Source organism: Furipterus horrens, unplaced genomic scaffold (assembly GCF_987537825.1).
Source record: "Furipterus horrens unplaced genomic scaffold, mFurHor1.1.pri manual_scaffold_7, whole genome shotgun sequence".
Lineage (NCBI taxonomy): Eukaryota > Metazoa > Chordata > Mammalia > Chiroptera > Furipteridae > Furipterus > Furipterus horrens.
Window position 1 is genome coordinate 138314547 of NW_028327177.1, and position 25569 is coordinate 138340115.

The 25569-nt window shown below is 49.0% G+C and overlaps 1 protein-coding gene and 1 long non-coding RNA gene across 2 annotated transcripts; one reads left to right on the forward strand and one right to left on the reverse strand.

The window, feature by feature from the left end:
- The first annotated feature begins 240 nt into the window (after positions 1-240).
- On the forward strand, positions 241-13887 carry LOC150005366 (uncharacterized). The gene is made up of 3 exons (XR_016512326.1): positions 241-463; positions 11505-11859; positions 13034-13887. It is a non-coding gene; the product is annotated as an uncharacterized LOC150005366 (long non-coding RNA).
- Positions 13888-16600: 2713 nt separating this feature from the next.
- On the reverse strand, positions 16601-22561 carry LOC150005367 (C-C chemokine receptor type 1-like). Its single transcript, XM_090283062.1, has 2 exons — positions 22325-22561; positions 16601-18632 (listed from the first exon to the last, which is right to left on the reverse strand). Exon 2 carries the CDS (start codon positions 18565-18567, stop codon positions 17500-17502), a length of 1068 nt encoding a protein of 355 aa, XP_090139188.1. The 5' UTR covers positions 18568-18632; positions 22325-22561; the 3' UTR covers positions 16601-17499.
- Positions 22562-25569: the final 3008 nt, after the last annotated feature.

Here is a 25569-nt window from a genome sequence, read left to right on the forward strand (position 1 = left end):
ACTCGAGGTCTGGACCTGCACACTCCATCCTCACACTTCTGCTGAAAGAAATGAATAACTCAATCTGTCCTGATTCATTTAGTCGGGACGAGGTCTCATGCTGATGAGAACACAAAATGTGGAGGAAGTGCCTAGCAGTAGAAAAGTCTGTAATAATTGACTAGCATGGTAGTTTCAGTTCCTCGCCTTGAATGCATTTAAACAACAACAACAAAATTGCCTCAGTTGACAGGGGCCATTTCTGCCCTGGGTGGTCCCCTGCTGTGCTCAGCCTGGATATAGAAAGCTGATGCTCAGAACAAAAGAGGACCATGCCTGGCACTGCCTCTCTGCTCAGGAGAGACCACAGGGGACCGGGGGGTCACTCATTCAATCTTATCTGTGTCTGTTATTAGCGCCTCACTGCCCCAGCATCTAGGAACACAAAATGGCCCGCCTGGAGAGAAAATTCCAATTCGTAAAGGTAAGAAGACTCTCACAGGACCCTGCTGTGAGGCGCTGTGAAAGCACAGGGAGGAGTGTCCCGCACAGCATGGGGTGTCAGCTTCCCATCATGTCATCGGGGAGTGAGGAGAGTGACAGGAGCAGTGCAACTGTAGGAGGGGGGAGGGTGTCAGAAGGTGACAATACAGGTGGGTGGTGGCCCTGAGCAGTTTCGATTACATGTTACAGCTGGGAGGCTGCCAGTGAAGGGCAGAGCACGGGGTGGAAAAGTCAGTGGTCCTGGAGGAGAGGCAGGATGTGGCCCACTCTCTCAGCGATCCGAAGTGCGAGCAGAGAGGCAGAAGCTGGGCAGCAACTTAGGCGAAAAGGAAGGTGATGTCTCTTTAAATAAAAATTAGATCTATCTTATTCTTTTAAAAAAGTTTTCTCAAACTTCTAATTTCAAGATAATTATAGAGTCACAGGTAGTGAGTAGTAAGTACAGAGATGTCCCACGGACCCTTCACCCAGCTTCTCCAATGGTTACATCTTACATAATCATAGTGTGTAATATTAGCAACAGGAATTTGACGTTGGTACAAGGTGTGTGTGGTTCTAGGTCACTTTCATCATACATGTAGATTCATGTAATCACCCTGGCAATCAAGGTACAGAGCTGTTCCATCCCCACAAATATCTCCTGCTGGTTACTCCTTGCTCATGACACCAAGCTCCCTCCCTCTCACTGTCTCTAACTTCTGGCAGCTACTAATTTATTTTCCGTCACTATAATTTCTTTTCAGTTTGAGAATGTTATATGAATGGAGTCACAGAGTCTATAATGTTTTGAGCTTTTTTTTTTCTCTCAGCATAATGCCCTTGAGAGTCATCCAAGTTGTTGTGTGTATCCATAATTTCCTCCTGTTAGTTCCTCAGTAGTATTCCTTTTTCTTTTCATAGAAACTCCCCCGCATTAATGTCTGGCTTCCCTGGAACAAAAGGGCGGTTGCTGACCAATTTGGCTTTAGTGTCTGCCTCAGCTTGACTCAACTTTGGACAGATTTCTTCCTGACATCAGCCTCTGATCACTTTTTCTTAGGACATTTGCTTTATAAAGTTTGTACAGTGAAGCCCTGAACAATGCAGGAGTTAGGGGTGCTGACCCACTGTGCAGTTGAAAATCTGAGTATACGTAAGCTGGCCCCCTATGTACATGGATTCCCAACCGTGGACAGAAAATACAGTGGACTCTTGAACAGTGTGGGTTTGAACTGCTCAGGTCCACTTACTCCCAGATTTAAAAAAAAATTCTTTCTCTGCCCCTCTGAAATGTAAGTAAACCTTCTAGCCTGCAAGTCTTACAATCAATGAATGCTTTTTTCAATGACCTGGAAGTCGTCCCTTTCACATTTAGTCAGGAAAGATAAGGTCCCTATCTTTCAGTCTCTGTGGGAGAAACCTAAGTTTTATAAGCAAACATTAGCAAACACAGATGACCTGAATGTCATTGACCAGGCTCTCCATTTACTTCCTCCCGCCTCCCCTCAGAGGAAGCTTAGTTCTTGAACTTCCAGGCTCCGCAACTGTGAGAAAACAAATACGTTATTCAAGAAATCCTATCTGTGGGAGTTTGCTACAGCAGCCGTAGCAAACATTAAGTAAAGGTTAGAACAGTCCTTTCAATCATTTGTGCTTGGAACACCTAATATCCACATGCAAAAAAAAAAAAGAAATTGGACCCTTTCCTTACACCATATACAAAAACTAAGTCCAAATGGATCAAATGCCTAAACATTAAAATTATAAAACTCTTAGGAGAAAACGTAAGGAGAAAGCTACATGACATTGGATTTGGTAATGATTCCTTAAATATGGCAGATCGGATTTCATCAAAACTAAAAGCTTTTATTCATGAAAGGACATTACCAACAGAGTAAAAAGCCAACCCACATGATGGGAATAAGTGTTCATAAATCACAGATCTGATCAGGGAAAATATTCAGAATAGATCATTTCTAAAACTCAACAACAAACTGATTAAAAATGGGCAAAGAACCTGATTAGACATTTCTCAAAAAAAAAAAAAAGATCTACAAAATACCAATAAGCACATGAAAAGATGCTCAACTTCACTCATGATGAGAGAAATGTACATTAAACCTGTACTGAATGCCCCCTCACACCCATTACTAGGGCTATTATCCATAAACCAGAAAACAGCAAGTATTTTAGAGGGTGTGGAGAAATCGGAACCCTCGGGCATTGCTGATGGAAACGTAAGATGATGCAGCTGCTATGGAAAACAGTATGGAGCTTCCTCAGAAAAGTTAAAAATAGAATCCCACATCTGGGTGCATAACCGAAAGAAGTGAAGGCAGGAACTCAGACAGATATTTGTACAGCCACGTTCACAGTCCTATATTCCCAACAGCCAAAGGGTAGAAACAGCCTGACCGTCCACCGATGGTCGCCAGAATAAACAAGATGTGGTCTACAAATACCATGGGCTGTTATTTAACCACACAACCAGAGCCATTCTGACACGTGCTACACCACGGATGAATCTCGGGTGAATCTTGAAGACGTTATACAAAGTAAATAGGCCAGACACAGAAGGATAAAACAGCATGATACCACTTTTGTGGGGTACCTGGAATCGTCAGATTCATAGAGGTGGAGTAGAATAGTGGTTACCCGCGGCTGCTAATAGGAACTCTTAAATGCTTTATGCACAGAGTCTAATACCCATAGCATTTCAGTTGGGGAAGATGGGAATAGTCCCGGAGGCGGACGGGGGAGCTGGTGGCAGGACAGTGTGGATGTGCTTGATGCCACTGACCTGTACACTTAAATACGGTTAAACGGTAAAGTTCTTGTATATTTTATCACAACTTTAGAAACCTGGGAGTCTGGGACATTAGGTTATGAGACTAGAACCTTCTGTTTGCACTGGCTTTGGCAGGGTTCCTCCCTAGGGCCCTGATGACACTGGAGGGGGCTGGACTCCCTCCCCCATTACTGCTGGGCAGAGGGGCCATTCTGGCTCCCTGCCAGCCTCCCATGGATTGCCCAGGCCACCAAAAGGGGCAGGAGTGCCTCATTATTGTTCTCGGCTGGGCGGCCCCTGTTGACTACATGGGGGATCGGGTGGAGCCCCCCTCCCCCACAATGGTGAAAATCCTGTCAGGGGAAGGGCACCCAGTTCCTGTCAGATGGGGTGGAAGTCCAGACTCCCCACAGGGTCTCGGACACCTGAGGTGGGTGTCTCTTCACAGCCGGGTGGGGATGCAAGTCGCGCTCCCTGCTTGGCCCCCGCTGACACACAGTGGGGGAGTTAGGGAGGGCAGGCGTGGCTGGGGCTTTCCCCCTCCTTGCCCAGTAGTGTTCCCTGGTTGCTGGCTTCTTCGGCTCCAATTTTGGGATATATGAGGCAAAAAGAGAACCCGAGTAACTCACCACTGAGTCCTTCCTCCAGTCCCGGGATCCCTAGTCGGTCTGTCTTCTCGCGTTTGTCTTATACATAATGTGCCGAGTTTTTAGTTGGACTTACAGAAGGAAACAGGAAAGCACACATTGACTGCCTCTTCTCAGAAGTGGAAATCTCTTTAGGTGTTTGCTTTTTGTGGCTAGAAGGGAGAGGGCCCGGGAGAGGTTGAGGGTGCAAGGCAGCGAGGGAACTGCGGGTGGAAGCCCACACCAAGGGCACTGGGCAGGCTAGGCTCTGCAGGGAAGACGAAGGCTTGGCCTTGGGCAGGCGCAGGGCACCTCCTAAAGCTGGAGGTAAGAAGGGGCAGAGGTGTAGACAAATGGGAATGGGACAGGATGCCAAGACTTCCGTCTTCCCCGTGAAGGGGGAGCTGAGTGGGGAATGGTCATGGAAGAGGCAGACGAGGGGCTGGAGCAGGAAGGAGAAGGCTTGGGCCAGCTGTGAGTCATTTCACAGAAACCTCCACTTGCTCACGTGATGGTGGTGGGCGGGGGGGTTGTCCAGCAACAGCCGCTGTGATTGCTGCTGATGATCTTTAACTGAATTGTGCTGTGTGCCCGGCCCTGTGGTGTCTTTACACCTGGGTTACTTTCTCTAGAAGGTAAATAGCAAAACAGAATTGCTCGGTAGAGCCAGGGTTGGGGTTCCTGGAGGAAGAGACGTGAGGAGGGCAGTGGGTATCGTGTATTAGAGAGAGGTGGACCGAGGCAGTGCCCATGTGTCTGATTGGATAAAGAATCAAGTCAAGACCGCACGGGGCTGATAACGATAATTAAAAAACAAAAATAGCAGGTCCAATCTATTAGAGATCTTGATGGGGTGGAAAACAGGAGGGCGTGCGGTACTGAGGGTAAGAGAGAGTAGGAACGGTAGAAAGTTGTGGTTAGAGAGGGAGATGCTGAGTTAAAGATTTCTTGGTAAGGCAGATTCTGGAGGGGACGAGGGTTATCGTACGGGCGGCTGAGTGGGGAAGACGAAGGATTTCAGGTCAAGAAACTCAAGGACGGAGGGTAAAGTCACTTTTTACACAGTCACCGGGAGAGATGGGACTTGTTAAAGAAAAAAAAAAAAAAAGAACTCACTGACCGTTGTGAAGGCATTTTATTTAAACTATCCCAAGAGGCAGGTGGACTGCTGCAAGGACATTTTGCAGTGGGACAGAGAGATTGGGCTGGACTCTGCATACAGCATGGGCGGGCGGGAATGCATAAGCAGGCAGCAGGGCTTGGAGGTAGAGGATCGAAAATTACGAACAGGAAATGTCAGGGGCCAGGGGGATTCTGGTGAAGGCAACGTAACAGGATGGGGGTGGAGGCTGAGGAGCCCAAACAAGCGCTGAGGGTAATCAGATAACCAGGTGGCAGGTTCCTACTAAAATTATTCAGCAGGGTTCTTGCTAAAACTGGATTTTACACAAAAGCGCGCATATGGGCCTAGGAGAAGGTTTGGGAGCCTGATTAAAGTTCGATGCAACACAGAATCTTTATTTAAGTGAAACCAGACTTAGAATCCAAAAAGGAGCCGTCATCCCGTGGGTGAAGCGTGGTGGGGACAATGGGAGGGGCACAGGGAGATGTCACGATTCTCAAATGAGAGGGATATTATGAGCACAGCTTAGCGGAGAAACTGGGGTAAAAGGATTCCGATACTGAACCTCACATCTGCCTTAGTCACTCCCAGACTTCCGGGGGCACCTCCGTGTGCAGTGCCTGGTGCTGAGGAAATCACAGTCCAGTGAGGGAGGCAGGCCCATTTACAAAACCGAGTGATTAACAGCTATTTGGAACCAGTAGCCTGGTCTGGGGGAGGTGCTGGGCTGGTGAGATCAGGACGTGATGCTTAGGCCACCTGGAGGGACATTTAACAGGTGGGCACTGTGGATCCATGGGAGGGAAGGGACACAGCTGAGAAATAGCCTGGTGGTCTGGTGTGGGGGGAGCACAGGAGCCCCGTGTCAGAGGAGAGACAGGCAGGGGTCTCTCAGGTCACATGAGGTCATGTCTGCACCTTAGCCTGGGTGTCCTATGTGGCAGGGAGAGACAGGGAACAATTGCATTTTAGAAAATGTGGAAAAGCGGAGGACAAAAAAGAGCCCCATGGCTCCGAGGGTAGAAAATGTCTCGCTAGACTCGCGCGCGTCAAAATAGACCGGTTCGTGGAGGAGGGTTGCGTTCCCTTCCCTTGTCAGGAAGTTCCCTTTATCATGCCCAGCACACTGTTTTCATAACAAAATGGGGTTAAAATTAAAAGGGAACAAGCGTGAGGTTTCCAGAATCACATTTTCCTGGCTGGAAAGAAGTCACAAGAAAGCAGGACAGAACAAGTGCTTCCTATTCTCCGTCTCCTCCCTCAGCCTCAAGGTGAGGCTGCCCAGTGCGGCTTCCTGGTCTACCACGTTCCAGGAAGCATTTGGGGACAAAGAGCAAACAGACTCTAATAGACTGTAACTGGGGCAGGCAGCAGGTGCGGTGGGCAGGTGACAGGCACTGACCACCCCCAGCCCTCACACGGAAACCCACCTGCCTGAAGAGCAGCCGTGGACTAAAAAAGGCTGAGGGTTCTTCCAGGTGGAAATGGGCTGAAAAGAGAGACGTGGCAACGTGACACCAAGCAGGATCCCAGGATGGGTCTGGATCGTGGGGAGACAGCTCGCCGCCAAGGTCAGTTTCAGGGCAACTGGCAAAAGGTGACTGTGGATCTGAAAACAGCGTTGGACGGAGGCTAAGTGTCCAGACTTTCATCATTGTCCCGTGACTACGCAAGAGAATGTCCTTGTTCTTAGAAAATACACGCCGAAGCGTTCAGAAAGGACTCAGGAACGCAATGCCCGTAACTTGCTCGCCATGGTCCAGGAAAACAATGCCTGCATTCGATAAGGAGTGGGGGGAGATGATAACTCAGGAGGGGGCCGAAGGCTGACAATGGATGAATCTGGAGTCTTCGAACAGGAGTTCTTTAAAACAGTTCTTGAAACCTTGGTGTAAATTTAAAATGACATCAAATTGAAAACTTTGGGGTTGGCACTTAAACTCAGGGTGAGAAGGAACTAAACTTTGAACGGGAGCCACCGAACCAATACTGGGTGTTTTGTTTTTCTTTAAAGCCACGCTCTGTGGAAGATTAACTTGAATATATTCTGCAAATAGTATGATTCCTGACTACCATGTAGTTTTGCTTATGCTACCATTTGGACAGAGTTTACTGTATGTATTATTTTTTGACCAGGGGTTTCCAGAATGAAGGTCACCGGGGAGCAATTTTCTGAGTGTTCCCATTTAGCTCTGCAAACTCACGGCAGCAAGGAGAGTCACATTGTTTTTGGAGCGAGGACAACATATATGCGCCTCGTGTGGCCTCATGGAAGCCGCCTCCCCTGGGGCCTGCTGGTATGTGAAGCTTTAGGCAGGGGGAAACCATGTCATACAGGGAGCCAAAAGCTCTTGGGAGGGGATGAAGTGAAGATATAAAAAGTTGAGACTATCTGTTAGAGTGGCCCAGGGTGACAGCTAAGGATAAGGGCACCCAGAACAAAGGTCCTCAGGAAGACTGAGCTTAATGCACGATCCTAAGGCGTGTGTGTGTGTGTATAGGGTTGGTGATTTTGGCAAAGTATGCAGCTCAAACCTGGGCCAGCCGTGGCATGGTGTGTGTCCCCCACCCCAGGAACCATGAGTGGGCTGAGGAGCTACAGTCTGGGAGGCCAGCGTGCCCCCTCTACCGTGGTTGGGACAGAGCCAGAGCGGCAGCGTCATCTCCAGCTCAGGCTTTGACGGGGACCTGTGTGGTCGTCTCTAGAACAGAGCTGTGGCCCTTTCAATTCTCTCCCAGCCCGTGTGTGGAAGAAAGACTCAGCCTTCTCGAGCCCTCAGGGATCCTTCACGATTCAGGGGGGAGGCCTCAGAAGGAGGTACTGTGTCTGAGTCTTCTTGAACTATGAATCAGTGAAGTAAAAAAAAGACGTATTTACCATGAGGTGGCAGGTAATCTGCAAAGCGGTCATTGTCAGCTCTGTCTGTCCCTGTCCGCATCACAGGCTGCATGGGGCCCCCCACCCCTCCCATGGAGCCCCATGACTACTCTGACCAGACATGGGGCAAGTACCAAGCCCAAGTCTGAATGCCTTGGCAACTTCCACTTTCTTCCTCTCGGAACATTCACTCTGTGTTGGCTGCTGCCTCTTGAAGTCCCGTGGCCTGCCGAGACAACCCCACAGGGCCACATGGAGCAGTCACGTGGAGGAGACCTGAACTCCTGCTAGGCAGCCATCATCAACTTGCCGGCTGTGTGAAAGGGGCCCATGGGGCCTTCCAGCCATCACGGCACCTCAGCCAAAGCCACAGGAACCATGACAGGGTCCTGACAGATAATACACAGTTTTGTTACTTGAAGCCAGCAAGCTTTAGTTTTTCTTCTCTATAAATGTAGCAAATGACAACACATACCATAAGCTGGTCGGGTGAGGGAGACAAGAATATAAAGTCTAACCGATTGGGTCATGTGATCGCTGCTTCAGGCTTGAGTGATGGAGCCTGAACCAGGTCATTCACCCGCCAGGACTCAGGACAGCCCTGACCACTGTTCCTCAGAGATATCAGTGCTAGGGCCAATGGCTTCCTGTTGTAAATGGGGAAACTGAGGCCAGGAAGGGAAGATGGCCTGCTCTGGTCACTTCTCCTTTCTCCACGGTCGGTATGAGCGACATGAGCTTTTAGTGACTGATGGCCCGGTGTCACGCACTCTGTGCACAGTAAGCATCTCTGAATCCACCCGGAGGCTCTACACCCTCTGTTGTCAATATTGTGGTCAGTATGCACCTCCCAGATGAGAAGACCAAGGCTGAGAGAGGGTGGAGTGTTGCTCACAGCCACCTAGCTAAGAAAAGTGAAGTTGGAACACATTATAGCATAATAAATAAGTAAATATTCCTGTGTTGGAAATACTTGCTCAGTTCTGTTACTGAGCGCAGCCTGCCATCAAAAGCATAGAGACCGCCTGGCCAGTGTGGCTCAGTTGGTTGGGTGTCGTCCTGCAAACCAAAAGGTCGCTGGTTCAATTCTTGGTCAGAGTACATGCCTGGGTTGTGGGTTTGGTCCCCAGTCAGAGCACGTACAGAAGGCAGCCAATCGATGTTTCTCTCCCTCTGTTTCTCTCTCCCTTCCCATCTCTCTAAAATCAAAAATAAAAATAAATCTTAAAACATGTACAGAGACCTTTGTTTCCTATTCTGTGCTGCTGCGTCCCCGCCCGTGCAGGACAGGATGGCTCTGCGGAAGGGTCTGAGCTGGGTATCCAAGCATGCCCTTCCTCCCTCAGCTACTTTGCATTTTGCCCGCATCGACTTTCATGCCTCTGCTTTCCCTTCTCCATGAGTTGATCTCTGCAAAGGGCCTTTGAGTTGGCCTATCACAGAGGGTATTTCCATACGGAAATGGCCTTCCCAAGAGTCTTCCAACCTCCAAAAGAATTAAATGTGAAACTGAAAGTCATGAGTGAGTTTCGACCCTGGTCTTGCAACATTTACTTCAATAGTTGTCAAGGAATTCTTGAAAATACAATTTTGGATATTAAAAATAGTAGACGCCATGAGGACATCTTGGGAGCAGGTGTCTGGATGGGAAAAGAGTAAAGTGATAGGTGGTGATCAGATGATCAGCTCCAGGAAGGATGGAAATTGTGACCACAGTGTCTGTATTAGTTTTCGGTTGTTGCTGTAACAAATAACACACGTTTAGTGACTGAACACCATAAAATTTATTTTCTTGCCATTGTGGAGGTCAGAAGTCTGAAATAAACCTTATGAGGCTGAAATCAAGGTGTTGGCAGGTCTGGTTCCTCTAGGTGGTTCCAGAGGGAAAAAAATCTGTCTCTTTCAATATCTCTAGGCTGATACAATCCTTAATTTGTAAGCCCATCACTCCAATTTCTGCTTTTGTTGTCACATTGCCTTTCCTTTTTCCGTAGCCAAAGCTGCCTCTCCCTTCCAACTACATATTTGTGCCTACATTTAGATCATATGAGCTCTTTGTGAATTCTGGATACCAGTATTTTATCAGATATGTGTTTTGCAGATATTTTCTTCCAGTCTATTTCCTGTCTTTTCATTTTCTTTGTGGTGTCTTGGGAAGTGCAAAACTTTTGAATTTTCATGTGTTCATGTTTCCATCATATAAGAAACATGCTTTTGGTATTGCATTTGGCAAATCTTTGCTTAACTCAGAGTCTGAAGGTTTTCTGCTGTATCTACTCCTAAAAGTTTGTTTCAGCTTTTATGTCTAAGTTCAATTCATGTTGAGTTCATCTTGTGTGTCATGTGAGGGGAGGGTCTAAGTTGATCTTTTGCATATAATACTATTTTACCATGAGACATTCTTCTACAATGTTAATATTAATATGAGAATAATATTCCATTTCATGAATATGAGGTCTGTCTGGAAAAATTCCAGCCATGGTTAATATAATGAGAGTGGTTTATGTGACACTGATGTAACCTGGCAGCCAGAGAGAGCAGACTGGAATGAGCATGCGTGAACAATGACAACTTCACTGTCAGTAGGGGCAGCAGACGCCACTGAGTGAGCGTGAGTACTGTGAGGCTATTGCATCCAAAATGGCTGAGCCAGTACAGCAATGAATCTGCATCCAATTCTGTGTTAAGGCTAAACACTGCTCTGCAGAAACTATTCGGATGACTCAGAAGGCCGCGGCTGTGGGCCACTGGTGACTGGCAGCTTCACCACGACAACACGCCTGCTCATGCATCACGTCTCATGCAGAGTTTTTTGGCAAAACATTTAATCACCCAGGTGACTCAGCCCCTCTATGGCCCAGATTTGGTGCCCTGCGACTTCTGGCTTTTCCCAAAAGTAAAATCGCCTTTGAAAGAGAAGAGATTTCAGACCCTCGATGAGATTCAGGAAAATTCAACAGGGCAGCTGATGGTGATTGGGAGAACTGTGTGAGTTTCCAAGGTGCTTACTTTGAAGGGGACCGAGGTGTCATTGTCTTATGTACAATGTTTCTTGTTTCATATATCGTCTTCAATAAATGTCTGTATTTTTCATATTACATGTCTGGTTACTTGCTGGACAGAGCAGACCTCATACACTACCAACAGTGGGGTCCTGGTACGTGTTTAACAACTGTCTCTCAAAACAAGCAAAACCAAACAAAAACAACAAGCAAAAAACCCCATCCCTGATTTGTTGCACTGCCAATTTCCCTGGTGTAAATACTCTAACCAGGTTCAATGTCAAGACACCAATGTTACATGACTTATCACGAAGTTAGAAATGGAGAGGTTCCTGTGAACTGTGCCAAACTGGCTGCGCGGCCCATCGTTACCGAATCTGTTTAACAATCCCCTGGGGGCTTTTTTGCTATTTTGTTTGCTTCGCATTTGTTTCCCCTTTTACCTTCAATATACAAAAGGTTTCCGAGACAGCAGGAAGAAGCAGACTATTTTACTCACTGCTTTAAATGAACACCGGCCCTCCGGGAAGCGTCTGGTTCTCGCTCAGGATGAGCGCGGCTGCAGACGACACTCTTGCAGCCTTCCTGTGGTCGCGTTTAATTATGCCGTTCTATTTACTTTCAGGACAACGGCCAGCTTCCTGGTAAAAAAAAAAAAAAGAAAACTGAGTTTCAACAAAACAGAAGGATGAAGTTGCTTGAACTTCCGCAATTTTGCAGAGGCGCACATTCAAAATCGAAGTTGCGGGGACGACTTCTCCTTTTTCCTCTTCTCTTTCTCGGGAATCAAGTACTGCATTAAGCCAACACTGCAGGGCGACCTCGTCCCGACAGGCCCCCACAGTGATGCCACGTGTGAACGGCCACAACGTGTCAGCTTTCTGCAGGTGTCTTGGCTATCAGAGTAAAGCAAGCAAATCACTGGCGTGCGACACTGTTTCAAAGAAAATGCACCAAAACGTTCTTTTCAGGGAAACTTGGTAAGAAGTAAAAATAAAATAAGGGGGCCGCTCCGGGGCAGAGGCTCTTCATAGACAACTAGTTACTAAATCCCTGCGTGCAGCTCTAGGGCAGCCCACACAGTGTGATCCACGCTGTTACCGGGCGGAAAGGGGCCTGGGGTACCTGGGAAGCGTGAGCAGCAGGAGGTTCAGGGGAGAGGGGGCACCATCAGGGTGGGGACAGGAGGGTTCTGGGCAGTGCGCACTGCCCTGCAAAGCCCTTGTCTCGGGTCTTTATAACTACCTTTATTTTCATGACGCTTTTCTCTTAATGTGAAAAGTGAAGCTCAGACAGATGTCACCCAGGGTCCGCTGGCACATAAATACCTGTCTTAGAAAGGCTGTGCCCAAAGTGTACGCTGGGCGTCACCTCCTGAATCGAAAACTCTAACTCCGTATTTTTTGGTGGCCTCCTGCTTCTGCCATCTCCCAGCTGCCCCCCCCCACCCCCGCAGGCACGTGGCTCCCCATGCACACTGTGGAAATCCTACCAAACATTTGGTTCCCAGGGGGTGTCATGCTTCTGAGTCTTCACTGGCTCCTCACCCTCATTCTGGAATGCTCGCTCATCCCGCCTTGTTCTTCTCAGAAACCACTTCTTATCTTCATTTCTCTGTCACTCTCCTTCCTCAACGTCCCTTCTCTTCCCCTCCGCCCTCCCTCTCTTTCTTCATTTCTTTCTTTCTTTCCACAAGGAATGATTTTTCTTATGATGTGTTTGTTTACAAGTAATGGCTAGCCCTGCAAGAGTGCACAGGTGGAAAACTGCATCGCCCTTTCTCGTGGCTCTGCCCAGTGTCAGTCTAGTCACCCTGGACTGACATTTCCCAGAATCCCTTGCCTGTAGGGGTCCGGGTGAGTGGCCGCCAGGAAACATAATTGGTGTATCATTTGTAAGAGTGAGGCAACAATGTCGCGCCAGGCCTGGTGGGGGCTTTCACGCACTGCCGTCCCCCTGCTGGCTCCTCTGGTTGACGTTGGGCAGTACCTGGGCCCACAGCGGCTGCAGGTGCCGCAGCTCCCCCACTGCTCCTGAGTCCTGGGCCAGGTGCCAGCATGGGGAGGGTCAGCTTCCCTGCAGGTAGGTCACTGTTTACACACTTCGTCCTTCTGAGATCTAATTGTCCACGGGGGTCGTGTTTTGTCCTGACAGGTTCCACTTTGTCCTTGCTGTTGTCCAGGTCTAGCTTTTCATCCACACTGACCTGGGGAGACTTCCATGCCGACGCTAGAGACCAGGCAGTAGCCTGCACACACTCGCCCGCCAGCTCTGACGATGGTACACAATCCAGTTTCTAAACAAATCCTCATTCCAGAGCTGCCCAAACTTTCTCAGTTCACGACGCCCTTCATGTCTCAGGACTTCTTCCTCATGCCCCGGGGCCCAAAGACATACCAAACTGTTCCACTTATTCAGTGGTTAGATTCAAACAACTGAAGTGGTTTTGTGTATAGCTGCTTGAAAATACACATACATTGAAAAAAATTATTTGACTTTATTTTTAAATAAGCAGTGCCAGTGGGATATGCACACCTGCTGGGCATAGCCCATTCTCAAATTTTGGGATCCACCGGACACCGTCACCTCAGCCCCTGTTCCACACCGCGTTAGCTCAAACCACTGGAAACCCGGCCTTGCAAAGATATGGCAACTGGGAAAGGAATGTACTACAATCTAATATTGAAACTGTGAACTAACTCAAACTCAGAGTTCCCAGGATGTCCAAGAAATATCATGTGTCAGTGGCTAGCCCTGAACGTTGGAACTAGTCACTCCTGTGAATTGATTGTGGCACCTGGGTGGGTGACCCAGCCCCTGCGTGGGGGCCCTAGCCCTACCTCCTGTCATTTCTCTGATCAAACCCTGATGGATACGCACATAATCCCATAGAAATGTGGGTATATTCTCCTCCTGTCTTTGCGTTTGGCATCGATATTATAAGATATGAATGAGAACAGTTCTGTATTTTTCTTTTTTATTTAACATTAACGCTACAAGCATGTTCACATGTCAATAAAGTTCTTTTGAAAATCACTCATGTCTGTATGCTACCTCATATTTGCCAATACGTATTTAACCCTTCCTCAGTTCCTTCTCCCAGTGGTCTTCACGCCTCTGGTGTTTGGCTGAAGGGGCTTATACCCAACGAAGGGATGACTGAGCATGTGGCCGGGAAGTAGCATTTGAATGCATGAATAAACAAATAAATGGACAGAGAAAATATACTGCACCCTTCCTTTGCTCCTTTCAATGTCTCCTTCCAGGGACACTATTTCCTCCTGCTTTCCTGGGAGGATGGGTAGCAAAAGAGATTTATAGGGTTCCTGTAATTTAGTCATGCGCCCAAATTCTTGTGATGGTTCTTGGGTATATATGCAAAAAAAATTGAAAATTGAGTCTCAAAGAGATATTTGTACATTCATATTCATAGCAGCGTTATCTGCAATAGCTAAAACGTGAAAGCAAATCAAGTATCTATAGATATACAATGCAATATTATTCAGCCTTAAAAAGGATGGAGATTCTGATAGATGCTCCAACGTGGATGACCCTTGAGGACATTACAATGAGGGAAAGAGCCAGTTACAAAGAGACAAATAATGTATGATTTCATGGTTCCATGAGGGTTGGGGGTGGTGGGGAAGAAGTTTTTCTTTTTGCATTAGTCATGTCCTTTATTACATTGGGGCACATGTCAACTTTGCACTTTTTTCGACTTCGGTTCCATTTTCTCTAGGTGCCAATGAGAAGGTACTTTATGCCGGGCGTGAACTTTCAGTTTGACAAGTGAAAAAGGGTTCTGGAGGTGGGTGGTGCTGATGGTTGTGCAATATTATACGTATTTAATACCCCTGAGCTGTACGTGTAAAAATGATTAAGCTAGTACGTTTTTTGTGTGTCTCACCCCAATGAAAAATGGGAAAAAGAAAAGAAAATGACACCCATGAAAACCCTCAGAATGGGACTTCTGCTTTTGGTCATTCCATCTTTCCCCTTCATCTGTTGACAGACACGTGGCTGTTTCCATACCTTGGCTATTGAGAATGATGCTGAAATAAACATGGGGACCCGGATTTCCATTTGAGACAGTGGTTGTGTTGCCTTTGGGTGTATATTCGGGGTGGGACTGCTGGGTCAAGGAAAGCCTGAAGAACTTTTCTTGACTGAAGGCAACTGGAAAGACCTTACAGCTAAGGCAAACAAGTGATCCCGCACCCTGGCACTATAAAGGACATTATTCCAAAGTGGGCAAAACGGGGAAGAGGGCTGGAAACTGTATGGCGATACAGCATTGGTGTTAGGTTTCTGTTTTGATGATGCGGGAGTATCCTTTCTCCCAGTAAAACAAGCTTGAACTGCTCATGAGTAATGAGGCCTCATAGCTCAAACGGTTCCGGGGAAGAAGTAGTGTCTTCGTGTCTATCTGTCTGTGTGCGTTTTGAGAGAGGGAGCGCTGGAGAAAGAGAATGATGAATTTAGGGTAAATGTGGTAAAATGCTGGTAACTGGGGAGTCTGGATGGGTGATACGAGAGTTCTCTGTGCTTGCTACTCTGACAACGTCCCTGGAAGGATGGAATGGAGAAAACAGTAAGAATAATGGCAAGGAGGCGGGCGTGTGCCCACCCACGGGAGCAGGGCGGGGAGGAGGAAGGCAGCTGCCAAGGGCTGGAGGTGACCTGATGGCTGTGGACCAGGAGCAAACTCTGGCGGGAGGACTCAGATCTATCTGCTAGAGGCGGACAGCGATCACCCCATTTTCCCTACTTTACTTCACTTAATCTTCAGAACAGCCTCATGAGTAGATACCGGTCCTGTCCTCACTTTACAGACAAAGAAGTTGGCGGCTCAAAGAGTCATCCATTCAGTCGGCATTGACCACGTCCTTCCATGTGTCAGACTTTCCTGAGGTTACACAAAACATGTGAGGTGTGACTACACACGTGTGCATGCATGTGCATGCAGGAAGCAGCGCTGGAAAAAGATGAACTAAAATCTTAAAATCTCAGAGAGATTGGATTTGAGGAGTGGGAATGCAGGTGCATCCACTTTCTTCTTTGGGCTTTTTACCTGTTTTCAGTTTTCTACAATGCGCATCCCTGCCATGGAATTCAGTGCAGGCACCAAAAACAATGCTTTGAAATGATGTATTGACCTGGAAAAGCGATCAAACGTACTACCACTTAATAACAACAAAGGCAGAAGGGTGAGTGCAGAAGTCCATCTTTGTTAGAATCATAAATATGCACAAGAGAAGAAATAAACTAAAAGAAAGCACATCAAAAACATACAGTGATTCCAGCCAAGATGGAAGGCCCAGGTAGACCCATTTCGCCTCCTCGCACAACCAGAGGAAGGGGAGCCGGGGCGGAAAGGATGCAGTGTGGCGGCAGTGAGGCAAAGTTGGGACAACTGTAATAGCATAATCAATGAAATATACTTAAAAAAGTACAGTGGTTGCCTTTGAGTAATGGGATAGATGGGTTTTTTCTCTTTGTGTTTTTAAGCACTTTTAGAAACAATTTTTGTTACTGGGAAAATGAGTTTTAAGGAAATATAAGTCTTAGGAACAGGGAAACGAAGACGCAAGAAAGAAATAGGAGGCCCTCGCTGAGAGACGAAGTGTTAGAGATGTTTAGGGTAAACACAGATCTTTGAGTTAAGGACCTTCTCAACCTCCTTCATCCAGACAGAGTCCCCCCACCCCACCCCACCCCGCCCCGCCTGGTACACATTCTCCTCTGTTTCTGCCTCAGACACTGTCCGCTTGCCCACCGGTCAGTTCTCTGACGATGCATGCAACGTGGTAGCCAGAGCTCTGATCCACGTAGCCAGAGAACCAGAGGAAGAAAATCAACCCTGTCTCCTGTGGTCCCTTAGTAATTTCTGCAATAAAGCCATCAGCATTTCCTGCCGCATTGCCCAACTGACAGAGAAAGGAGACTGTGAAAATATTCAGCAGGAAAGGGATGGTCATGGGAATAGTGACTCCCTCCCCTCTGTGGCTATTTCCAGAAGTACAGCGCATTATACACATGGTCTGCGTCTAGCCCACTGCCTGAGCGGTTTGATTTTGGTAAATATAAACATTCTCTCTAAGGGAAGTTCCACCGCCAACAGCAGTTTCCCACTCCTTTTTCCCATTAGGTCTCAGGGTCATGAGTTCTGTGTTCCTCAGGGTTTCCAAGAACCTAAACCCTGCAGTGGTGAGGGGTGCGGGGGTCGAGGAAGTAGAGGCAGCTGCTGGCTCCCAGCTATGAGCCAAGTCAACAGCGGAAATCACTATTTCCAAGTTCATTGGTGGTAGGGGCAGAGGTGGAGGGATGCTCAGTGGCTTTGTTTGCAAATGTCAGTGTTCACAAATCTGAAACCTTCTTAGGGCTCAAGACCATCGCTGTCACCCTTTGTCCCATCTTCTGGAATGTCCCACTTCACTTATTCGTCTCCAGGGAGAATTTCACAGAGAAGACGGAAGCCCCAGAAGTGATTTAGCCTCGACCCCCTCACCCCTGGGTGGCGTCCGTTCCACTCTGCGTCAGTGGTCAGAATCTGGCCTGGGCAACCAAGCTGCTCCTCTCTAACCAGCATGCTTGGCAGGTCGCTCTTGCCCGGGCCTCAGTCAGAACCCATTAGAGATTTCTTGCTCCCCCGTAGAGGGGGACAGGGAGCTGGCCCTCTCCAGCCTCTTGGCGCGGAGGAAAGGGAGCCATTTCGCCAGGCGCACGGCCACGAGCCCGTGGAACAGCTGGCTCAGGTACTTGCGGAATCTCTCGCCGACGAAGGCGTAGATGATGGGATTGATGCAGCAGTGCGTGTGAGCGAGCACCTCCGTCACCTGGATGGCCAGGTCCAGCTGTTTGCTCTTCTCACACTCGTCGGACATAAGAACGTTTTGGAAACCGGAAACAAACACAGTCAGATTGTAGGGCGTCCAAAAGAGAAAGAAGATGATCATGATGACAAATATCAGACGGACGGCCTTGGACTTCTTCTCGTTCGGCCGTCTGAGCAGGATCTTTATAATCCCCGTATAGCACACGACCATGACCACCAGTGGCAAAAGCAGCCCCAGGACGTTCAGTTGCAGAGCCTGGAATTGCTTCCACTGTTTGAGGTGCTCTCGCGGGAAATGAAGGCTGCAGGTGCAACGATGGATCTCCCGCTGCGTCTTAGAAAAGTAAAAGCCCGGGAGGGCCGCCAGGATGGCCAGGGCCCAGATGATGATGCTGGTGATGATACCGAAAGTGACAGTCCGGGCCCGCAGGGCAAACACGGCATGGACAATGGCCAGGTACCTGTCGACGGTGAGCAGGATGATGAAAAAGATCTCGCTGTACAGGCCTGCGTAATAAAGCCCCGACAGAAACTTGCACGTGCCATTGCCGAACACCCAGTCGTCCTTCCGATAGTAGATGATCCAGAAGGGCAGCGTGAAGAGGAAGAGCAGGTCAGAAATGGCCAGGTTCAGGAGGTAGATGCTGGTCATGCTCTTGAGCCTCTTGTATTGCATGAGGACTAGGACCACCAGGATGTTGCCAACCAGGCCAATGACAAATACCAAGGAGTACAACGGGGACAGCAGCTGAGCCCCAAAAGCCTTCAAGTCTTGTTTCTGGCACGGGGCTGCGTCCTCATAGTCGTACTCTGTGGTCTCGTCATAGCCCCCCGGAGTGGTGGTATTTTCCATCTTGGCTTCTCCCACGGGTCCAGGAAGGTGGTTTCCGTTTTCTTTGCTGTTAAGGGCAGTGGGCTCTGGACAACAAAGATAATGCAGCGATTATATGTCTTCAACCATCTGACAACTGTTTACTGAGTGCCTACTCTGTACCACGCCCCGGGACCTACCACTGAGCAAGGGGGACACAGGTCTTCTCTGCCCTCATGGACACTACTCTAACTGGGAGGGGGAGGGGACAGCAAACAAATGAATGTACAGACTGTGACTTCAATTGCTTTGCCAATGAGTGTCGTGAAGGAAAAGACTGATGGCTGCAGAACCCAGACAAAGGGAGACCTCAGCACGTGCTTCATCACCGATGCTTCCCTCATACTTCCTATGGACTTGGCGTTGAACTTGGTGTTAGACAACCCTGGAGGGGTACCATTATGGTTACCCGTGTTAGAGGTGGTGACACGGATGTGTAAAGCGGTTAGGATGCAGATCTGGGGAGAATGAGAGCGGGCGCTCAAGCCCGGTGCACACCACTCCCATGCCCACGACTGCAGCCGCTCAGCTTTCCTGCTTCCTGTCACAGAGCAATGCCCTGCACTTTGTAATCCACAGAAGGACATGGGATGGAAAATAGTCCTGGCTAAGAGCCAAAAACTGACCAATGGATCTTCATGGCTTTGGGGCCTAAAAATTTCTCCACAGGGGTGACATCGGGTGCTGGGGGCATGTGGAAATGTGTGGGCATTTGATCTTTTTGGGGTTGTCACAAAGATGAGGGGATGCACCTGTCATTTGGTAGGCAGGGCCAAGGATGTCCTACAGTGCAAAAATCATCCCACCCAAACCCCAGTAGTACTGCCATAGGGAAGTTCTAGGAAGCTGACCCCATCCCTTAGGAGAGGGCATTGAGGACACCAGAGTGCCCCTGACTGGGGACAGGCAGGTCTAAGTAACTCTGCAGGCCTCCTGTGAGAGCCACGAGGATTCATAGGAAAGCGCAGGCTGGGTGGAGGGGGCGTGATATGGTGAGAAGAAGAGGGGGGTCTGGGGAGAAAGCTCAGAACAGCCTCAGGCCACGAGGTATTGCTCAACAACCAGGGAGAAGCTGAAATTTTGCTGAAATAAGCTCTTAACTATCTTTACCCAAGGTTACCTTGAAGCAAACAAAAACAAACACAAACGAACAAGAACCACTAGATAGCTTGCTCTCAGAAAATACCCCAAGCCCTGCATTTTAGCTCTCCTTTTCAATCCTTTCTGATCACTCGTTGACACCTCCCCAAAGGGAGTATGAGCTCTGGTGTAACCTGCCAGCTGTGTGACCTTGAACAAGTTAACAACCTCTCTGAGCCTCAGTTCCTTGTCTGTAATGTGGAAAAGTAGTAGTTACCTTGAAGGGCTACTGTAAGGCAAAAATGTGAGAACAGCCACCCTCGATACTTACCAGGACCTTAGGAAATATTAGGGAATCTCCTTCCCTGCAGTGACCCTTCCTGGAGGCCTGTTACCGCCAGGAATGTCCTAGGCGCCAGTCCTGTTCTGGCTGATGAACCCTGCCCCCAAGTTCCCTCAGCAGGTCTCTCTGTAATTAATCTAGAAAGTGAATTCGGCTCGAGGACGATGGATACAACAGTCCCTCCCATGTGAACTGCGCTTTGAAATTTGCAACATGTTGTCACCAATCTGAATTGCTTTCTCTTAAACACCAATCAATAAATAACGTGGGTGGTACCTATATCATCATTCCCAACACGGAGCCTCTAGTGCTTGCCCTTCTACACTGCTTATTTCCTGCTTAGAGATTTACATTTGTGCATTGGCCTTTGGAAATTAAGGCGCATGGTGGATGCTGGGCACCTTAGCGGGGGCACTGTTATTTCCTGCCAAATCCGTTCCTCTGGTTCACTCCTCCGTCTCTCGACTTGCCCCTTGATTGAGTAATCAGCCCTCTTCCTGAAGAAACCCAGGCTGTCAGTCACTAAAAAGCCAAGGTGCTAATTTCTGAGTTCCGCTGCCATCGCCAGTGTTGGCAGGTCAGCCGGGCAGCCAGCATTTCAGGGCTTGGGGGTGTTAACGGCGGGAGCACAAGAAGCAACGAGCGCAAGAATGACCCTAGGAGCCCAGTTTGGGGAGGCATTTTGGCAAAGGGAAAGGCACGTTGAGTCAGCATTGGAAGCTGCCATCGGAAGAGAGAGTCCCCTCCAGACTCCCGACCTCCAACTCTATTCACTATTTTGCCAACTTGTCGGGCACCGTGCAATAACTCCAGGGCACACTGCCCCCGAAGGGAGACGAGCTGGACTGGGGCCCTGAAGGAGAAACCAAGGACCAGGCTGCTACCCAACTTGCCAGCCCCACTGTAACCTGCTGCAAAAGTCTGCCCCGCGGCCACTGCCCAGGGGTCAGCTCTGGCCCCGGAGCCCAGAACCTTCCAGTGCCAACATCCTCCAGCTGGAGTCTCTGAGCAGAGAAAGGGCAGTCTGTGAGGGGAAAGAACCAGGCCTCGTGCTGGGCGGGGGCTGGCTTATCCTGGCTCATAAGCGCCAATTGTGTGCCTGTCTTCACGACTCCACATTCAGCCTGTCGGTAGCCTGAGATCAACCATAGTGGGAATATTGACACAGGGAAATCTAGAAGACTAGAAATCAGGACTCTTTTTCAAGAGAACCTGTTATGAAATACTTAGCAACACATCAATGCCCCCCAGTCTGAGTATTCAGCCTAAGAGCTGCCTTTCTAGTCAAATTGGGGACTGAAGGGTGACTGAGTGGCACACAGCCTGGTGGCAGGCTGCACAAACTTCTGGGAATTTCTAACTCTGGAAATCTGAGACCCTCCAGATTTTATGGAGGGACAGTTGAAGTAAATACCCCCGAGTAGCCCCCATGCCCTTCTGCCTTTGGAACAAAACTCTGCTGCCCCTCTTTGTTAATAGAACAGAATAGAGGTATCCCAAGAGGTCACCTGGCTAGCTCCCTGCCTTCAGGGGGTTGAAATTCTACCTCCTCCAAACTCAGCCTGCAGTCCGACTTTGAGGATCCCTGGTTCTAGTCTTCTTAAGAAGCGAGTCCAGAATCAAATCATCCTTGCAACTGCAAATGCTTTTCTAACTCAGCTCCCTCTTGCCACACTGACTTCATACACCAGGTATGGTTTTCATTTGCATGGGGAAAATTTGGTGAGTAAATTCCTCTTGAACAGCCTTCTACAGAAATAAATAGCCTCTTGTCCCTCAGTACTGGGCTAACTTTCTTTGTTTCTTTTCTCACCTGAGGACTTTATTTTTAATTTTATTTTTTATTGCTTTTAAAGAGAGAGAGGAAGGGAGAGAAAGAAACATCCATGCAAGAGAGAAGCATCACTTGGTTGCCTCTCACATGTGCCTGGACTGGGGATCATACACACCCAGACCAGGGATTGAGGATCAAAGCCACAACCTAGGTATGTGCCCTGACTGAGAATCGAACCACAACCTTTCAGTTATGGGATGAAGCTCTGACCAACTGAGCCACACCGGCCAGAGCTGGGCTTACTTTCTTAATCAGTCACCAATAACCTATCCTGCAAGAAAGCTTCCCTTTTTAAGCAAAAATAAAACCCTATTTTACATCCGAGGACCCGGTCTTAGAAATCCACCCAGTCTCAGTATTGCTACGCAGTTCATTGCCTTGCAGAAGCAACAACAAGCTGCTCAGACATGCTGCAGGGATATGTGCAAACCAGATTGCCCTCCACAGAAACTGGCAAGACAGAAAAGACAAGCGCCACTTACTCTGGTGTCAAGGAGTTTTGTCTGCAAAGCCTTTGTGTCTAGAGCATTTAGAGTCTTTGTTTCCAAGGTTCAAGGTTCCAGTAGAGCGGGAAGCCCTCAGCTTCCTGTGTAATGATGGAGACAGGACTCTGGGGTGCTCGGTCCTTCAGAATGACAAGAAAAGGACAAAATTCTTCTTTTTGTATAATTGGGTGCCCACGAACGGTCACAACGCCCACCAGTGGCCAGCTGCTGGAGGCTGAGTTCACGCTGAGGATTTTCTCTGGTCACATTACTGCACTTCTCCCTGGGGAGCCGCCTTACCCCGGGTGGGGGGGGTGGGGGGTTGGGCAGGGCGCAGTGGTGTAGAGTTGGGAGGGGCAAGGCAGGTGGCAGTGAAGGGTTCCCAGAACTTGTGGAGCAATTGAAGTCTGAGGAAGAGGGAAGGGGAGTGGATGCAGTACATGGAGTTTTTGTGGTCAGTGAGGAGCCTTTTCTTTTCCTTTTTTCTTTTTTTTAAAAAAGATTGCAAGTATCCTCCCTGGGTCCTCTGTTCCTCAAAATGACCTGGCTGCTAAAGGCCAGAGGCAGCAGCTTCTCTTTGGCGCCCCCTGACTGCTCCCTGTCCCTCTCTCGTCTCCCCTGTCTGCACCCTCCTTCCTCCCTCCCAAAACCCATAGTGGTTTTACCGAGAGGAGCCGCCAGTCTGCAGGGAATACAGGTCTCTTGCATGGAGTCTGGCAATGGACCAACACAGGCCAGGTTCGAATCCCAGCTCTCCCCTTGAGACTCAGGCACATCACTAGCCTTTCTAAGTCTTGGTTCCCTGTCCATCAAACGAGGACACCGGATGCTGAGGCTCTTAGGAGGATGTGCGGGACTGGCCCCTATGTGAAAAACGTCTCGGGCGTCTGGCACAAGGAAAAATGCCTGATAAATGACACTCATTATGATTCTCCCCACGACTACCAGCACCTGCTCGCTGTCGGCGTCTATCAGTTTCCATCTGCTTTTCCGTAAAGCGGGGGCTCTGCTAGCCTTTCTCACAGGCCTGCTGCCAAGTGCCACTCAGAAATCATAAACGTGAGTGGATGAAAACACCGTGGTCCATTTACGTAATGGAATACTACCCAACAGAAAGAAAGAAGGAACTCCTGCCTTTCACGACAGCATGGATGGAACTGGAGGGTGTTATGCTAAGTGACATAGCCAGGAAGTGAAAGACAAATACGATATGATCTCACCTAATACAGGAACCTAACGAACAAAACAAACAAATGAGCAAAATAGAACCAGAGGCATGGAAACAAGAACAAACTGACAGTGACAAGAAAGGGGGGGGGGTGTGCAGGGGAAGGGGGACAGAAGGGGAAGGATCTAGTCAAGGGACATGCAGAAATTTCCCATGGACAAGGGCAATAGAGTGGAGGCTGGCTGTGGGCATGGGGGTGGGGGGTGAGGGCGGTGGAGAGCAACTGGGGAAAAATTGGGACAACTGTAATAGAACAACAATTTTTAAAAAACAGGAAATCATAAAAGTGGACATGCTCTGAAAATATCACTTGTCCCTTCAAGGCTCAGTTTCCTCATCTGTAAAAATGAAGACTTTAGACGAGGTGCGTTAGTGTCCCCTTCTTGGGAACATCCCACGCGGCAGCCTGTTCACAGACGGTGGAAGAGAGAGGCCAAAAGGCAACTAGATTGCCATGGGCCTGGGAACATGTGGCCTCTGTGCAGAAACCAGGGCATGGGGGCACATCAGTGACAAGTCTCTCAAATCAGGCAGTCCTGCATGCAAACCCTAGGTCTACCTTTCACTGGCATCGGGCATGTTACTTAAGCTTCCAGGTGTCTTTTTCCTCTTCCGTAAAACAAGGTTAATAATGCCAACTTTATAGAGAGGATTGACTGGAGATCTCTCTCTATATACATACACATACATATGAATGAATGGCCCAGTGTAGTTTCTGAGACATTGAAGTAGCCTGTCTTACCCTGGGGTCTCTCTCCCAGGATGCGAGTACAAGCAGTGTGTCTGCAGGGATCCCCCGAAACACAGCTAGGGAAGGAAAGTGGGACTGGAAAGAAAAGGAGCTGATGAAAGGCAGTCATAGAGTCCCTGCCGCGAGGTCCTACTGTGGAACTCAGAGGCCCCTAGAGTCACCCCAACTTCAGGCCGGAGGGGGGAGGAAACCAGGCCGTATCCATGACATTGCTACCTGCCCACCCCTGGCTGAGAACTGCTTCTTGGGGTATTCGGGCTTCCTATCTGCCCTGCTCCCCAGGCAGGGAGCCCCGTGTTTTCAGGAAGCAGGTTGCAGCATGGAGAGGTGCATGCTGAGGTATGTGGCCATGAGGTGCTCAGGAGATTCGGCTGCACGACAGTGTGAGCACAGCCGAGCTCCCAGCCCCTTCCCCTCGAGTGGATGCTGCCTCATGAATCACCTCCCAGCCCCACCCCCTCAATAGCAAATGGAAGGTGGGCATGCGCCTGGCTCTTGGCAGTACGTTGCTGGCAGGTCAGTTTCAGAGAACGGGGCTTGCGAGGCCTGCCTCTCCCGTGGTCCTGGCTAAGGAAAGAGCCATGGGAGGTACCTCTGATCCTGGACTGGCTTTCCAGCTCGGCTCTAGCCTTCTGAGTCACCCATAACACAGAGCAGACATGTCTGGCAAATACACCTGTTCATTTAACAAATATTTACTGAGTACCCATGATGTTCCAGGCATTGCGAGGTGCTAGGGACATAGAGGTGACCAAGAGAGATGGGCCCCATTCTTTGGTGCTCACAGCTTAGCAAGGATCACAGACAATTAAGCAAATCAATACAGTAAGGAGCAATGTCATGGCCTGGAAAGTACCCTGGGCCAAGGAAGGGTGCACCTGGGGTAGGAGGGGGTGAGGGAACAAGGGTTCTCAAAGTTAGGGCCCAAGAGGAGCAGCATCCACACCCCCAGAAACTTGCTAGTGAGACAGATTCTGGGATCCCATTTCAGATCTACTGAATCAGAAATTCTGGTTTTAACATGCCCGCCCCGTGATTTCAATGCGTGCTCAGGTTTGGGAACCATGTGTCTAGATTTTCTCCAGGCCTTTGGCCCAAAATCCTGGGTGAGCTCTCTCCAGGAGGGCTGGGCTAGGCCAGAGGTGAGCTGGGGAGACTTCTCTGACCTATAGCTTAAGGCCTAAACAGGAGGCTGCTCAGGGGGCTGCCTCCCCTTCCCAATACCCACACCCAGGTCCCCTGGGGCCTTTCAAAGGTGGGAGG